General features: G+C 49.4%; 2 protein-coding genes across 2 annotated transcripts; one reads left to right on the top strand and one right to left on the bottom strand.

Annotated features, from left to right (window-relative positions):
• Positions 1-980: 980 nt before the first annotated feature.
• On the top strand, positions 981-12,383 carry LOC134017106 (LON peptidase N-terminal domain and RING finger protein 2-like). The gene is made up of 11 exons (XM_062456428.1): positions 981-2,635; positions 5,993-6,111; positions 6,235-6,357; positions 6,908-7,066; positions 7,387-7,585; positions 7,733-7,835; positions 7,947-8,061; positions 8,835-8,956; positions 9,238-9,559; positions 10,206-10,355; positions 10,638-12,383. The coding sequence occupies exons 1-11, from the start codon at positions 1,891-1,893 to the stop codon at positions 10,794-10,796; spliced, it is 2,316 nt and encodes a 771-aa protein (XP_062312412.1). The 5' UTR covers positions 981-1,890; the 3' UTR covers positions 10,797-12,383.
• Positions 12,354-17,219, bottom strand: LOC134017110 (zinc finger protein 235-like). The gene is made up of 4 exons (XM_062456436.1): positions 16,454-17,219; positions 16,035-16,153; positions 15,372-15,554; positions 12,354-13,850 (listed from the first exon to the last, which is right to left on the bottom strand). Exons 1-4 carry the CDS (start codon positions 16,740-16,742, stop codon positions 13,125-13,127), a joined length of 1,317 nt encoding a protein of 438 aa, XP_062312420.1. The 5' UTR covers positions 16,743-17,219; the 3' UTR covers positions 12,354-13,124.
• Between the last annotated feature and the right edge of the window lie 175 nt (positions 17,220-17,394).

Here is a 17,394-nt window from a genome sequence, read left to right as displayed (position 1 = left end):
TACTCAGAGCTAAATCAGCCATCAACAAAACATGACACTAGCAGAGTATTTTACAACCTGAAGACAACACTATGCTCTGCAAAATGTTTTCAACCAATACGTATACAATCCTATGAGAATTAGGTAATTTTCACCACTAATCCCAACATCTTCAAACATGTTATTCAAACTGGGCCCAGTAGCCTATAGAATGTACTTATACAAGTGTCACCGCTTTTGAAACCATTGTTGTATAACACTGGAAAATCTTTGAGTCATTCTGAGCAGTCACATATGAGTCATGGCGCTTGAAAATTATCTGGATAGGTTCAGTTAGTTGATCATCCAGCTTCCATTACCTAGCATCACAGACAATGTAATGGTGTGTTCAGTTTAAAGTTAGTGCAAGTGAAGTGGAACTTGAGAAAGTCTAAGTGTAAGTGAGTCACTTTCCTTTTACAACTTTCATGATTGCATAAAGTATCCCCTGGATTAGTGAGCATAAGGGCCAACTCATGCATTCATAATTATTTGTGTTTTAACCTGCGAGGATGATGAAATGCATTCAACACAATTACATGATGTAGCCTATGTAAACTGCTACCTTTTTAGTGTACCACCTTCAGTGTAACGTTTGGGATTTATTATGAACAGTTGTTTTCCCAACCAAAAAGAAAGAAATATAATAATAATGGGAAATGTAGTGCTTATGTAAAGCATTACATAAAGATATGCGTTCAGCATAGTCGTGATATAACCAGTCCAAATTGTATCCTCGCTGAAAGGCAAGTAAAAAGCTGATTAGAAAGCTTTAATGTGTATATTGGATCCACTAAATATCATCGTTTACCAACAGCATTGGAAAGCATTCAATATTATTATCTCGCACCTTACAAATCACAGTTTAGATAAGTTATACAACGTTATTTTATAGTTATATAAGTGCACTACAGCGAACCAATACGAGTGCGCGTCTGGGGTCATGTGCTTGCCAGAGGCTCGTCACTTCATTTATCTTTGAAATCGAAGAAGCCCTGTGAACAAGATGGACTATTTAGAAAACGAGATATGTGCTTTATTTGTTAACTTCTGTATTCGGTTTGAATCTACATAGAAGGACACGAACATTAAGCAAGATGAGGTGATATTTAGACGTCGATACCAAGACAGAATACGAGTGACCGGTCAGTGAAATTGCGTTTAGGATAGCTAGCTACTGTAGTAATCAGTGATGGTACCAAATAATCGGTGACGTTCAAGTACATTGGATTTTGGAATTTTGGGTGAAAAAAGTATGGCAACCGACAAACGACCTACGGTATTTTCTGTCATTTTACTAAAATAATTCCTTAAAGTGGAATGAAGGAATTCTCGTGTCTGTCCCCTGTTAGGTAATGACGTTACCTTAGTTAGGCTTAGCTAGCTATCACGTCACGAAGCCTGTTTTTCAACTGGCGACGCCGACTAGGGCATACAGTTATGGCCTGTCGTTTAGGAAACTAATTTAGAAAATAAAGTCGATAACATCGTCTGTGATCATTTTTCACTATCATAGAGCCATTCCACGCTGCATGTAGCCAACATTGTTTTGAAAGGAAGTTAGTCGGAGACTGCGTACTTCTTGCCAAATGCCGGGGGAGGTGCAGTGTGGGTTATCTAACGCTGCATTCAAACCAACCCCTTCATTAGATTCTAACTCAAGCATGTATTTATTGACATCCTGGGCATCTCGCCGTATTCAGTTTCTTAAAAAGTGTACGTTGTAGGAGCAAAACAATTAGACTTAAATTAACTGGCTTTCTTGTTTGATTGCTTTGGCTATCGCGAAATGGGTCCTGTACAAACAGCTTCGGTGCGTTTATTTCTGATGATTGGTGAACTTCTCATACATCAATAACGCACAGAACGAGGATGGAGACAGGAATCCAGCATCAACCGGGCGAGCAATTCGTCCATCCGTTGTCCAACCCGGGAGCTACGGGGTTATGCACAGAAATGCTCGAAGTCGCAGAAGAGGCAAACCGCGCAGGGGATTTCAACCTCGCCGCCGAAATCTACAGCTCTCAACTTGCGGACCTCCAACAACCTGACCGGGGCCTCTGTTTGCGAAAAGCGGATGCTTTGGCACAGGCAGGTAGGATAGGTGAGGCTCTGGACTCGTACTGTACAGCGGCAAACCTAAGCAATCTGAGGCCGGAGGAGTTGCGTATTCTAGTTGAAAACATTGCACAGACTCTGAGAGAAAAAGATCTAAACGTCTTGAATGGTCTCAAGAGTGGCTCGCGCAGTGGAGACGGCGGAGGGGATTCGGATGGAGACACCGAAGAGGACGAGCCGTTAGACTTATTTAAATGTCGCCTTTGTAAGAATTTGCTTTCGGAACCAGCAACGTTACTATGTGGCCACACGTTTTGCAAACATTGTTTAGAAAATGAAACTGTCACGGATTGCAAACAGTGCAAGTATAAACTGGACAAAAAAGACGGGCAGATTTTGCCATTTGGACTAAGAATAGATGTTGTACTAAGTGGGTTGTTGGAAAAATGGTTCGACTCCGAAAGCAAAGCCAGGAGGTTTTGTATAGAAGGAGAGGTGTTATGGAAAAAACAAGACTACGCAGATGCCTTGGAGAAGTACAATAAAGCTGTAGAACTGGGTAAGAATCCATTGTAAACATCTGGTACATGCACACGTTTCATATGTCAAAAATTACTGTTTAAATTTGAATGAAATCTAACTTATTTTTTCCAAAATGGAAAAGCAGACCAGTTGACCTACTTTTTCTGTTCGTTGCGCAGTGTTACCGAAGTGAGGCGGCATTTAGCCTCATTGCCTTAACGCTATGTTACAAAACCTACACCCGCGGCTTTCTGTTGTTAAATCGTTTTTTACATTGTGTTTTCTAGTTGTGACTGTGGCCTTCTGCCGAAGATACTTTGGTGTATAAGAGGGGAATCCACAGGCCGAGTCAATGTTGAATAACCAGGCGCGCATAATTCTTAGATAAGGACAGTTTGGGACATCCGGGGCAGTGAGGGATATGTAAGTGGCCCGGTTCTGTGATCTTGCTCTGTGTTATCGGTATTCTTTTTTGAGAAGCTATTTATTTGGCAGATCACTCAGGTGGTGATGGTGGCGCTTTCACAGCCAGTCTGTGTTTCACAACAAATCCACACAGGCCTTCTGGCAGCTAAGATGCGTCACAACAGTTAGAGGGGGAACGTGTTACACCAGCAATATGGTCAGAACTCAACCTATATTCCCGACCAGCTTCTGATCTAAGCTCTGGTCATGAACAGCCCTTCGTAAACATTTGAAAGATTATGCTTTCCTTTGACATTACCCCCCCGCCACCCTCAAGCTCTTTGGCTGCAGGAATGCATGCCATTCTATGCCCAGGCAGCTCTAAGCCCTATCCCTGTCCGGAAAGCCTCTGAGAAGGTGCGGTTGTAGCCCAGCTGATTCCTCCCTCTGGAGAGAGAGGGCTGCGGTAGCTCTGACCCCATTCCTGATGATGTCAGTCTGTGACCTGCTTATACAGTTAGGTCCATAAATATTTGGACATTGACACAATTTATCATTTTGGCTCTGTATACCACCACAATGGATTTGAAATGAAACAATCAAGATGTGCTTTAAGTGCAGACTTTCAGCTTTAATTTCAGGGTATTTACATCCAAATCAGGTGAACGGTGTAGGAATTATAACACATTTTATATGTGGCCCCCCCCTTTTTAAGGGACCAAAAATAATTGGACAAACTAACATAATCATAAATCTAATTGTCACTTTTAATACTTGGTTGCAAATCCTTTGCAGTCAATGACAGCCTGAAGTCTGGAACCCATAGACATCACCAGACGCTGGGTTTCGTCCCTGGTGATGCTCTGCCAGGCCTCTACTGCAACTGTCTTCAGTTCCTGCTTGTTCTTGGGGCATTTTCCCTTCAGTTTTGTCTTTAGCAAGTGAAATGCATGCTCAATTGGATTTAGGTCAGGTGATTGACTTGGCCATTGCAGAACATTCCACTTCTTTGCCTTAAAAAACTCTTTGGTTGCTTTCGCAGTATGCTTCGGGTCATTGTCCATCTGCACTGTGAAGCGCCGTCCTATGAGTTCTGAAGCATTTGGCTGAATCTGAGCAAATAATATTGCCAGAAACACTTCAGAATTCATCCTACTGCTTTTGTCAGCAGTCACATCATCGATAAATACAAGGGAACCAGTTCCATTGGCAGCCATACATGCCCACGCCATAACACTACCTCCACCATGCTTCACTGATGAGGTGGTATGCTTTGGATCATGAGCAGTTCCTTCCCTTCTCCATACTCTTCTCTTCCCATCATTCAGGTACAAGTTGATCTTGGTCTCATCTGTCCATAGGATGTTGTTCCAGAACTGTACAGGGTCTTTTAGATGTTTTTTGGCAAACTAATCTGGTATTCCTGTTTTTGAGACTCACCAATGGTTTACATCTTGTGGTGAACCCTCTGTATTTACTCTGGTGAAGTCTTCTCTTAATTTTTGACTTTGACACAGATACGCCTACCTCCTGGAGAGTGTTCTTGATCTGGCCAACTGTTGTGAAGGGGTTTTTCTTCACCAGGGAAATAATTCTTCTGTCATCCACCACAGTTGTTTTCCGTGGTCTTCCGGGTCTTTTGGTGTTGCTGAGCTCACCAGTGCGTTCTTTCTTTTTAAGAATGTACCAAACAGTTGATTGAGCCACACCTAATATTTTTGCTATCTCTCTGATAGGTTTGTTTTGATTTTTCAGCCTAACGATGGCTTGCTTCACTGATGGTGACAGCTCTTTGGACTTCATATTGAGAGTTGACAGCAACAGATTCCAAACACAAATACCATACTTGAAATGAACTCTAGACCTTTTATCTGCTCCTTGTCAATGAAATAACGAACTCCCATGAGGGAATAACATACACCTGGCCATGGAACAGCTGAGCAGCCAATTGTCCAATTACTTTTGGTCCCTTAAAAAGGGGGGGGGGGGCACATATAAAATGTATTGTAATTGCTACACCGTTCACCTGATTTGGATGTAAATACCCTGAAATTAAAGCTGAAAGTCTGCACTTAAAGCACATCTTGATTGTTTCATTTCAAATCCATTGTGGTGGCATACAGAGCCAAAATGATGAAAATTGTGTCAATGTCCAAATATTTATGGACCTAACTGTATAAACCCCGCTGCCAGCTCTTGTGAGATGTGCCCTAGATACATCATTATTCATAAAAGTACTGCTGCCTGCAAACTAGAAAGAGGCTGTGTTTGGGAAGTCGTTTGTTTTGGATTGATATTTTGAGTTACAAAAGTTAGAAAATGTATTCAAAGAAACTTACACTGTCTAAACTGGGACGGTACATTGTTGCATTCAAACATGCTAGGTAACGGGGGTTCAGAACTCTTCTTCCAGAATGATCCCGGGGCAGTATTTAGATTTTGGGAAATGGGAATATCATGTCATGTTTTGTGCCCCCTGGTGTTCTGCTGGTCTGAGAGGAGTCATGTTTTGTGCCCCCTGGTGTTCTGCTGGTCTGAGAGGAGTCATGTTTTGTGCCCCCTGGTGTTCTGCTGGTCTGAGAGGAGTCATGTTTTGTGCCCCCTGGTGTTCTGCTGGTCTGAGAGGAGGGGGGCAGTTGAGAAAGACGTATCCCAGGCTGATTGAATTGCAGTTGTTGACTTGGACTGCGTGTTTGGTGACTTGGACTGAGTGTTTGGACATCGAGTTTAACCGCTACCTGTCACACGAAACGTTTTCGTGTGCAAAAGCCACAGACCGGTTTCCCAACTCATTTCCAGCGTTTTCCAATCTGAGCTGAGATTAGATTGTCTTTATCACCCACATGTGCGCACGTTATGGATGGCACTCAGCGCTGGCTAATCTTCAGGTGAAGCAGCAGATGCAGCGACATAGTCGAGTTGCCGTCTCACTGCAGCTTCTTTCGTGGTGCGTCTGTCTGATCTGAGCTCTGTCTCTTCGCCCCCACAGCGCCCTCTTCAGGCAGCCTGCTGGCACAGCGGGCCAGGCTGCACATGGACATGAGGAGTTACTGTCAGGCTGTGCAGGACGCTGACAGCATGTGCAGAGGCAACCCTCTCTGGCCACAGGTGAGACTGGGAGACAAATCACTACACACACACACACAAACTATTTATAAATGTATCAATGAGTTAAACGGAGTTCCTCTCTTATGTATTATATTTCTCAAATGTTAATAAACCTCCTCTCAGGCCCACTCTCTGAAAGCCTCTGCCCTGATCAGAGCCTCCAGGAAGGAGGAAGCGCTGCAGGAATACTTCCTCTGTGTGGCGCTGAAGCCTGATTGGACCACAGTCAAGATGGAGGCCCAGAAGGTAACCTCCTCGCATCACACGGACATGTGTATTAGTGTGTGTGTGTGTGTGTGTGTGTATGGGCATGTATATCCGACAGGATTACTGAGGACACTAAATCCTGCCAGGCCCCTTGCTAGATGATCTCATGACGTCATGGCCTTGTTCCAGCTGGCCTCTGAGGCATTTTGTGTCCTGCATGGCCTTAGTGACACAGCAACTATTAGACCTGTCACACCACACAGGACAGCATGTTAGATATGGGCATGAATACGGGGCCTGTTAGCATCAGCAACACTGGCAGGCGGTGTTTATTTATCTGCGGTTCTGTCCAACAGCTTAGAATTCTCTGCTCGCCAGCCAGCATGTGCTAAATATACCGTCCCTGCCTTCTGCGAGGTGATGGACTGAAATGGAAGTTTTCCGTTGTCTTTATGCTGCGTTAGTAGGACCTGTTTGGCGTTGAGAAAGCGACCTCATCCATGCAAGTGCACGTTCTCACCTTGTTTGGGCGGTGTGATGCCCTTGTGCATGTGTCTGTATGTCTGTTGAGCGTGAGCTGTGTTTTTAGGTGCTGAGCGAGCTGTTCTCCTCCGTGTTCGAGAGGGCTGATGTGCCCCAGCCCCTGCTGCCCCTGTCCGGAGACCCCTCCACACGCTTCCTCAAACCCTCCGCTCTGCTCAGCTCCCTGCGGCCGCTCGCCCGGACCCCCGCAGCCCAGCCTGCCCAGGTCAGCCAACACCAGGGTGGCCCTCACTCACTCCCTCCCTCACTCACTCCCTCCCTCACTCACTCACTCACTCACTCACTCACTCACTCACTCACTCACACACTCACACACACAGTCACTCACACAGTCACTCACACAGTCACTCACACAGTCACTCACACAGTCACTCACACAGTCACTCACACAGTCACTCACACAGTCACTCACACAGTCACTCACACAGTCACTCACACAGTCACTCACACAGTCACTCACACAGTCTTAGTCGCTGTTTTTTCCCTATTTTCTCACCCATTCACGCACACCCTCTCCTCCCTCAGGACTCAGAGGTCAGTGTGAGCAGATCAGGGTGTGAGGGTTCGTCCACACAGCCGGCCCCCAGCGGCCCCCGGGGGGACGAGGGCAGCAGTAAGACCCTGGCCAGCGTCCTGGCCGCCCTGCCGGTGCCCCCCGGTGGCACTAAGAGGAAGCACGGTGGAGACGAGCCCTTCTGCCACTCCTCCAAACTGCTCCGAGCAGGTAACAGGACACACACGCACGGCCTGTCTCTCACACACACACACACACACACACAGTTATACACACTCTCACACACACACACCATATGAGCTGTGGGTCTGTGTATGAGTGTGTGGAGCTACTTCACGATGTGTGCGTTGTCCTCAGATGAAGGGTGCTCCTCTCACGCCCCTGCCACGCCCCCCAGGGGGCGGACCGTGCCCCCCAGCCTGCTGGACAGTGGAGACATGGAGTGTTCCCTCTGCATGAGGTACTAACACACACACACACACATCAGTAGCATAAGCTGATCTGGGTATTCTGGAAAGCAGTGCAGTGTTGTGTTGATGTTAGTTTCTGTTGTGTGTGTGTGTGTGTGAAGGCTGTTCTACGAGCCGGTCGCCACCCCTTGTGGACACACCTTCTGCCTCAAGTGTCTGGAGCGCTGCCTGGACCACAACCCCTACTGCCCTCTGTGCAAGGAGAACCTGTCTGAGGTACACACACACACCATCACACACACACACCCCTAGTGCCCTCTGTGCAAGGAGAACCTGGCTGAGGTACACACACACACACACTCCTAGTGCCCTCTGTGCAAGGAGAACCTGTCTGAGGTACACACACACCCACCCCTAGTGCCCTCTGTGCAAGGAGAACCTGTCTGAGGTACACACACACACACCCCTACTGCCCTCTGTGCAAGGAGAACCTGGCTGAGGTACACACACACACCATCACACACACACACCCATTACTGCCCTCTGTGAAAGGAGAACCTGTCTTAGGTACACACACACACATCAAAGTGACCAGGGGGGTATTCCAGAAAGCAGGTTATGCAACATAACCAGGTAAGTTAACCCACCAGCTGATTCACAATGTTGCAGCAACCTACTGCCAATTTTGCTACAACGCTTGGTGTCAGCTGGGGAGTTAATTTACCCGGGGTATGTCACATGACCTGCTTTCTGGAATACCCCCCTGAACAGCAAACACATGTTGTATAAACATTGCTGTGTAATCCCTGAGAGGAAATGATGTCAGCAGCTGATGACGGGGTTACTGTAAAGCTGCTGATCACGGAGACGGCTGATCCACTGTAATCTGCTCAGATTAAGTTTACAATCTGCTGCACTTCTAGTTCAGACATTAACTTCATACACAGACTCTGATATTCATATCGCAAGGATCCTAAGCGTATGACACACACACACACACACACACACACACGGGTCAGCAGTGTTGACCTGCAGTGTTGTTGTTCCAGTACCTGGCCACCAGGGGTCACAACAAGACTGTGCTGATGGAGCAGGTGCTGCAGCGTTACCTAGGAGACGAGCTGGCCGACAGGAAGAGGATCCAGGAAGAGGAGCAGAAGGAGCTGTCCAAGTGAGTTTCACCCAGGAAGGAGAACAGTGCATGTGCACTCACATTTACATACATAGATTCATTAAAGTTAGATAAAAAAAAATTAAACTTATGATTTGCACAAACCGTTTTTAAAATTGTATTTTTAAATTAATGATTTTTTTAGTTTTCTTCTTAAAACAAAGGTTAAAAAGTTAACATTTGAATACATAAAAATTAATGTAGATCAGCAATGCCAAATTTAGCTATGTCACACCCTAGTCTCCACCCACCCACCTAACCAATCCCCTTCCGCCCTCCAGCCTGAACCAGGAAGTGCCTATCTTCGTGTGCACCATGGCGTTCCCCACCATCCCCTGCCCACTGCACGTGTTTGAGCCTCGCTACCGCCTGATGATCCGCCGCTCCATGGAGACGGGCACTCGGCAGTTTGGCATGTGCATCGCAGACGAGCTGCTGGGCCACGCAGACCACGGCTGCATGCTGGAGGTGCGCAACGTCAAGTTCTTCCCGGACGGCCGCTCCGTGGTCGACACGGTCGGCGGCGCCCGCTTCCGCGTGCTGAGTCACGGCCAGCGAGACGGATACCACACGGCCAAGATAGAGTATCTGGAGGACAAGACGGTGGGTGTGTGTGTGTGTGTGTGTGGGGGGGGGGGGTGTGGGGGTGTGTGAGTGGGGGTGTGTGTGGGGGGGGGTGGGGGTGGGGGTGTGTGTGTGGGGGGGGGTGGGGGTGGGGGGGTGTGTGGGGGGTGGGTGGGGGTGGGGGTGTGTGTGGGGGGGGGGGGGGGTGTGTGTGTGGGGGGTGGGGGTGTGTGTGTGGGGGGGGGTGGGGGTGTGTGTGGGGGGTGGGTGGGGGTGTGTGTGTGGGGGGTGGGGGTGTGTGTGTGGGGGGTGGGGGTGTGTGTGTGGGGGGTGGTGGGGGTGGGGGGGGGTGTGGGGGGTGGGTGGGGGTGTGTGTGTGGGGGGTGGGGGTGTGTGTGTGGGGGGTGGGGGTGTGTGTTTGGGGGGGGGGTGGGGGTGGGGGGGGGTGTGGGGGGTGGGTGGGGGAGGGCTGGGGCATGGTTGTTACAGACACAGAGATCGTGTTTGAAGAAATTGGGATATTGATGTGGGACACCTCCAATATTATAATTTGATATGGTTCTACCACTAGTTTTCTGTTTCTAACGCTGTGTGTCTCTGTGTGTGTGTCTCTGTGTGTGTGTCTCTGTGTGTCTCTGTGTGTGTGTCTCTGTGTGTGTGTCTCTGTGTGTGTGTGTGTGAGCAGGTGGAGGGAGAGGAGCTAGCAGAGCTGCAGAAGCTACATGACTCTGTGTATGAGCAGGCCACCTCCTGGTTCACCTCCCTGAAGGACAACATGAAGAGTCAGATCCTCAGCCACTTCGGACACCTGCCAGGGAAAGACCCCGATCCACAGGTGAGATTCACACATACACACTCACACACACAGTATATACAAGATGAGAGAACACTCTATAGAGCCTCATCATACACACACACAACTCTCCCTTGAAAACGAGATGGTACATCTCAAGGGGTTTATATATATATATAGACACACAGCTGCTGGTGTACTCAAGCCTCTCTCTCCCTGGCAGAGGACCAGACACATGGTGTTTTTAGATTCTGTGTCCCCATATTTTTTGTATGTCGTCAACCCACTAACCTTTCTCTCATTCCCCCCCCCCCCCCCCCCCAGGGTAGTCCCAGTGGCCCGGCCTGGTGCTGGTGGCTGCTGGCTGTCCTTCCTCTGGAGAACAGAGCCCAGCTCACCATCCTGGCCATGACCTCCCTGAAGAGCCGCCTAGTGGCCGTCCGCAGGGTCCTGCTCTTCGTCATGCGCAAGAGACCGCGATGACCTCCGTACCCGCAGGCCCTCCTCCCTCACAAGAGACCGCGATGACCTCCGTACCCGCAGGCCCTCCTCCCTCACAAGAGACCGCGATGACCTCCGTACCCGCAGGCCCTCCTCCCTCACAAGAGACCGCGATGACCTCCGTACCCGCAGGCCCTCCTCCCTCACAAGAGACCGCGATGACCTCCGTACCCGCAGGCCCTCCTCCCTCACAAGAGACCGCGATGACCTCCGTACCCGCAGGCCCTCCTCCCTCACAAGAGACCGCGATGACCTCCGTACCCGCAGGCCCTCCTCCCTCACAAGAGACCGCGATGACCTCCGTACCCGCAGGCCCTCCTCCCTCACAAGAGACCGCGATGACCTCCGTACCCGCAGGCCCTCCTCCCTCACAAGAGACCGCGATGACCTCCGTACCCGCAGGCCCTCCTCCCTCACAAGAGACCGCGATGACCTCCGTACCCGCAGGCCCTCCTCCCTCACCCACACGCCCGCCAACTCTGGGGTGGTTCAGTCTGCCGAGCAGACCGGCAACTGGCTCCTTCCCGTTCATCCTTCCATTCGATCATCCCTCCATCTACGCCCCCTAGTGGCGGCACACTGGAACTGCACAGCCGTGAGACTTCAGCTTTGTCTCGCGGGAAGTGGAGGGAAACAGATGCACTAACGCCACCTTGCTCCGACCCAGGAAGAGACTGTAGCAGTTCTAGACGTCAGCACCTCCCTGCTGCCTTTAGTCAACATGTGCTCTCGTGGTTAAACAATAGGGAGAATAATCAAAGTGACACGCACCAAAAAGCAATGTGACTGAAGCACTACAGTACTGAATGTACGGGGTTGTCAGTAGTTTGTCGCTATGTTTTTTTTCTTCTGTTTATTGCTGCTCTTCACGACCCTGCTTGTCTGTTCAGGACCAGGAGGACGCAGAAAAAAGTGGACAGTTACTGTACATGTTGTGTTACTCTGAAAACCACCACCAGGTTTTAACTTGACATGGGGTCAAAACAAAACATAAAACATCCAAACTGTAGGATCTTCTGTGTGGTGGACGAGTCTCTGTGTGTCCACCCCGACAGGATGGCTGCATGTCCCCTCCTTAAGACACCAACACACCCCTCACACCCCACCCTGCAGTTTACCCCTCACACCCCACCCTGCAGTTTACCCCTCACACCCCACCCTGCAGTTTACCCCTCACACCCCACCCTGCAGTTTACCCCTCACACCCCACCCTGCAGTTTACCCCTCACACCCCACCCTGCAGTTTACCCCTCACACCCCACCCTGCAGTTCAGAGAGAGGAGAGGGGGGGAGGAGAGGGAGGGGATATGAGGTGGGTGTGTTTGGTCTTCTCTATACTGTGAATCTACGTCGGGTGACTGAGTGTATATCAGTAACTCTTGAGGCCTTTTATCAATGTCTTATTTAAGTGTTATTTTCCTGCAGGTGCTTTTTCTTCTTGTTTGGGTTGTGATGCGTAAAGTAACTCCACTCACAGTCCAGAGACGACATTCTGCTTTTCACACGCATCTTAGTTGAGCCAGATCTTGTAACTTTTTTTATCAGAATTAAAACTCATGTTAAAATGGATTTTCTGACGTGGTTGTGATGTCGAACTGTGCTTGTTTGGTTGATTACTGATGTGCTGATTGGGACATGCTTAATAGAGACACAGGATAAACACTCCAACATAAACCATCACAGTCAAAATGACCTTATGTTTTAAAACAGTTTAACTGTCAAACATGATCACAGTACACTGCATATTCATCGATGGACGGACACAATTCAACTCACTTAGTGCATCGTCACTTCATATATACACAGTAAATTGCAAGTATATTATTCACTTGGAAATACATGGTTGCTTTCACCATATAGTACAATCAGGAGTAAAACTAACACTCACTAACACGTATAAAACTGGACCAGTCCAATGAGGAAAGGGAACTTCAGTAACCAACAAGTCTGTTAACCCTTGTGTTATCTTCGGGTCATTGTGACCCACCGTCGTATTGTGACAACTTTACCGCATACAAAAACAAAGTGAAGCATTTTCTTTTAACCGTCGGGCTGTCTCAGACCCCCCACATTGCAAAGGTTAAAAGAAAATTATTTTTATTTGTTTTTGTATTGGGTAAAACTGGGTAAACACAACAATGGTTCGTTATGAACCTTTGGGTCATGTGACCCGAAGGCAGCACAAGGGTTAAGATAACCAGCGTCCATTGAAGGCCACAATAACCTCACTTCCCTTAGAACCGGATCTCCGTCGGGCCTGAGTTTCATCGTCATGACGACCGCGTCGCTGCGTCTCCCCCCCGGGCCTCGTCACTTCCCGGCGGCGTGCACCGCCTGGTGCCTGATCAAGTTGCTGAGGAACGAGAAGTTCTTCCCACACTGGCTGCAGTGGAAGCGTTTCTCCCCGGTGTGGACGCTCTGGTGCACCTTCAGGTTGTTGGAGTGGGAGAACTGCTTGCCGCACTGGGAGCACTGGTAGGGCTTCTCCCCTGTGTGGACGCGCTGGTGCCTCTTCAGGCTGCAGAACTGGCCGAACTGCTTCCCACACTGGGAGCACTGGTAGGGTTTCTCCCCGGTGTGCACGCGCTCGTGGATGCGCAGCTGGCACTGGTGGGGGTACTGGCGCAGGCAGAAGGCACACTTGTAGGGGCGGGGGTCTGGCCCCGGGGGGGCAGAGGGGTTGGGGGCGTGGCCCGAGAGGGGAAACAGGCCGGTGGGGTTCTCCTGAAGCCCCGCCCACGCGGGGCGCTGTTCCCCCGTTGGCATGGCGACCGGGGCGGCGGTGTTCTTGAAGCGAGGGTCGTAGCCGTACGACCGGTCGTGATAGGCTCCGCTCTGACTCCCATGATGCACCGTGTTCTGGCCCGAGTCTCCGGGGCTCCACAGAGACGAGGGGGTGTCATCCCCTCCGACAGGAAGTGCATCGATCACGATGACCTCAGATTTGACCTCAGATTTGACCTCTGCGTGAAGGTGAACGCCATCATCTCCCCCGTCCTCTGGTCTCTGCTCCTCGCCTGCATCGCTCGCCAGGCCCTGGAAACAGGAAGGAGGAAACAGGAATGAGGAAGTGAGTCCACTGGCAGGGGCACTGGATGGGCCCATGATAGATCTGCATGTTTTAATCGACACACTGAATATTACATTTACATTTATTTATTCATTTAGCAGAGCGAATTACAGTAAGTACAGGGACATTCCCCCCGAGGCAAGTAGGGTGAAGTGCCTTTCCCAAGGAGACAACGTCTTTTTGCACAGTCGGGAATCGAACTGGCAACCTTCTGATTACTAGCCCGATTCCCTAACCGCTCAGCCACCTGACTCCCCGGAATATGTTTAATGTTTGTTCTTAATAAGTCATTATACTGAGTAAACTCCTCCTCCCATATGGAGCACATGAGGCCTGGTTCTTAAAGTAAATATTATTGTTTATAGAACCTATCATCTACTGCTTTATTCAATTTACAAAAGATACAACAGACACACAGTACTGCCTGATCATATCAATAAATATCCTAAATCTAAATGAGTCACTGACAGTCAATCTTCATCATTCAATCTACATCATGCATCCCCCCCCCCCCCCCCCCCCACACACACAAAAAAAAAACAAGCAAACTCGACACAAGGCAAACTGGCGTTTCCAACCCTCACAGTTAATTCAGTGGAGAGAGCGAGCCTTCTCTAGTCATGCTGCAGTTTCTGGTGCCTTTTTAGGTTGCTGGGGTGGGAGAAGGACCGTCCACACTGCCTGCAGCCGAACGGACGCTCTCCCGTGTGGACGTTCTGGTGCACCCTCAGCTGGCTGGGGCACACAAAGCTCTTGTGGCAGAGCGGGCAGGCGAACTGCTTCTGCCTGGCGTGGTTCACGCGGTGCTTCCGCAGGTCGCTCTCCTGCACGAACCTCTTCCTGCACAGGCTGCAGGCGAACGGGCGCTCCAGCGCCGCTCCCGGGAAAGGACCCTGGCCAAGATGGCCGCCGACGGGCCTCTGGAAGGTTCTGTGAGGGGACGGGCCGTTACTGAAGTCGGGGCTACAGCGGGTGTTTGTGATGGAGACCCCGGAGGAAGACGTGTGGTTTGAGGACAGTCTCCCCGGGGCCTGGAACGCAGGCGCTGCGTGAGGGTTGGGACCCTCCGAACCCAAGAGGCTGGGGCCGGCATCGGTGGAGAGACCGCTCAACTCCCCCTCCCCGGTACAAAAGACCCCCTCGGACCACCCCATCATCCTGTCTACCCCCCGCCCACCGCCCACGCCCCCGAGAGCCACGCCCCCTGCAGACACCCCGCCATGCGAGGCGCTGGAGCCTCCAGTCTGCCCCGTGGAGGAGGTGGTATCTGAACCCAGGGGCCCCGTCTCAGCATCCACCCCAGCGGCACCGGGTGCGTAGCTAGCTGCTGCTTCTATCCACGCCTGGGCTACAGGAGCTTCGCTCAGGTCCAAGTATGGCATTTCTCCTCTGAGGTCACTTCCTGTGAGAGCGAGAGGCGGGGTCGCACTCTCGATCTTTGTCTCTGACTGGTAGTCGGCAACAGCGGGGGGTTGAGACCCACTGACCTCCGTTAGGTTGCGTCCGGCAGCGCTGTCCCACTGCCTGGCTGAGGAAGGAGGACTGAGCCCTCTGTCGCCCCCCGGTGGCCGCTCTGAGTCCCTGCTTGAGGCAGGGTCGTCCACTCCCGTCGCCCCCTCCACCTTCACGATAAGCAGGTCCAGTTCCTCCTCCTGCTTCGGGCCTGCTGTCTGGAGGTAGAGGATTGAAATAAGAAGGGAATCAGGTGGCTGAGCGGTGAGGGAATCGGGCTAGTAATCCGAAGGTTGCCAGTTCGATTCCTGGTCACACCAACTGACGTTGTGTCCTTGGGCAAGGCACTTCACCCTACTTGCCTCGGGGGAATGTCCCTGTACTTACTGTAAGTCGCTCTGGATAAGAGCGTCTGCTAAATGACTAAATGTAAATGACACGGGACAGAGTAGACAGACACACGCTCAGAACATGTCCGTCGTGAAATCAGCCATCACTGATCATTAATCAATCACCGATTCATCATTTTTATGCAATAAAAATCGATTATGTACTACCTAATAATATATAGTGTATAGAAGTGTGTGTTAACCTTTCATTTATGTCATCGTACTATAATGTAATGGGGCGTTAAGTAATATGCTAAACTATTTTTGTGTTCAGACAGCCAGTGTCGAAACAGTAGGCCGAATAGTTACCTCATTCTTTGCCTCAACATCACAGTTTGAGGCTGGATCGTGGTTCAGATGAACAGGACTCCTGTCTCTTCCTGCACTGTTCCTGCTCACAGATCTCTCTCTGCCCTGAAGAGATGGTCCTACAATCACAGCGACCAAGGGTTACAACATGCGATTTGACCTGGGCTCATTACCTCTTTGATCGGAGGTTTTTTTTTAACTTTCAGAGCAGACGGGGTAACACTGGCGTTTATTTAGAGACTAAAAGTTACTCGCTATATTGCTTTACATGCCAATTTCGATGAGCTGTTTTCAAAATGTAGACAACTGTATAATTAAATGGATACATGGAATGAATAATCAGACCTACGCCCTAGGTCCAATCTAAATGAACTCGTCTACTCAATTGTCTCAATATTATAATTGTTCTCCTACAGTACCTGATGCCTGTGTATCCCGGCCAGGTCTGTTGAGCAGGCGAACCCCAAAGCGATTGCTGACAGACCCCTCTGAAAACTTAATTCTCTCCGTTCGAAACCTGGCAATTTGTAGCTCTAATAGTTTAATTTTTCTGCGAAGGAATTCGTTCTCTTTGTGACTCTGAGACATCTCCAGGTGAACGACAGCGTAGCCATCGTCTACAACTTTGCAAATTTCGGCTACGGCTGCATTAGCCAGTACCTCCATGATTGAGGCTATCTGTGCCTGGAATTCTCCCGTCCCCGACATCGTTCCCTTCTAGTATTCCTCTTCTCCCTTTGAAATTCGAGACTTTCAGCCCCACGTGAATACAACAACGTCTCTTTTAAAAAGTATCTTTATCAAACTGTTATTTGTAGTAAACGTCAGGTCTGCAGCCTTTGAGAGGATTGTTGATATTAGCGGTTTTGGCTCCCTGTTTTCCCTTCCCTTGACAGTGTCAAATTATATTCGAAAATCGACATCGCCCCCTGGTGTTTGGGAGTAATCTATTTTGGAGATGTTTAAAGTGAAATGCACAATGTCGTCACTTGGTTTTTAAATTACCTCTGTAAAAAAATTGCTAAAATGGGTTCGGAAATTCGGATAGTCTAGCTCAAATTCAAACAGTGAAATTCAACCCCTCCCCCCTGGTCAAATTCGAATTGACAGAAAATCTGACCGGAAGAGATTTGAGTCGAGAAAATTCCGATTGCAACATCCGGGATACCAAGGATAGGTAAAGCAATCGAGCCTTAATGCAATCGAACCATCTCACTTCTCCGAGAAGGGTCCAACTGCAGACCTCTCTCATCAGGCCCCTCTCATTCAGGTGTAGCTGTGTAACAGTCATACAACCTGGGGTCTTTTTTTTAATGGAATGTTAATTTTACTGTTCAAATTTGAATTATGTTTATTTGAT

This window comes from Osmerus eperlanus, chromosome 3 (genome assembly GCF_963692335.1).
Source record: "Osmerus eperlanus chromosome 3, fOsmEpe2.1, whole genome shotgun sequence".
Lineage (NCBI taxonomy): Eukaryota > Metazoa > Chordata > Actinopteri > Osmeriformes > Osmeridae > Osmerus > Osmerus eperlanus.
Note: the sequence above shows the minus strand (reverse complement) of the source record. Positions and strands in the feature narration are given on the sequence as shown.

Bases quoted from the DNA above. Each gene is read 5' to 3' on its own strand.
- LOC134017106 (XM_062456428.1), top strand. From the start codon at position 1,891: ATGGAGACAGGAATCCAGCATCAACCGGGCGAGCAATTCGTCCATCCG. The intron at 2,636-5,992 runs GTAAGAATCCAT...TCGCCCCCACAG, and splicing joins CAATAAAGCTGTAGAACTGG to CGCCCTCTTCAGGCAGCCTG. The intron at 8,062-8,834 runs GTACACACACAC...TTGTTGTTCCAG, and splicing joins GCAAGGAGAACCTGTCTGAG to TACCTGGCCACCAGGGGTCA.
- LOC134017110 (XM_062456436.1), bottom strand. From the start codon at position 16,742: ATGTCGGGGACGGGAGAATTCCAGGCACAGATAGCCTCAATCATGGAG. The intron at 15,555-16,034 runs GTAACTATTCGG...CTCTACCTCCAG, and splicing joins ATGTTGAGGCAAAGAATGAG to ACAGCAGGCCCGAAGCAGGA. The intron at 13,851-15,371 runs GTCAGTGGGTCT...TCCTGTTTCCAG, and splicing joins CCGGACGCAACCTAACGGAG to GGCCTGGCGAGCGATGCAGG.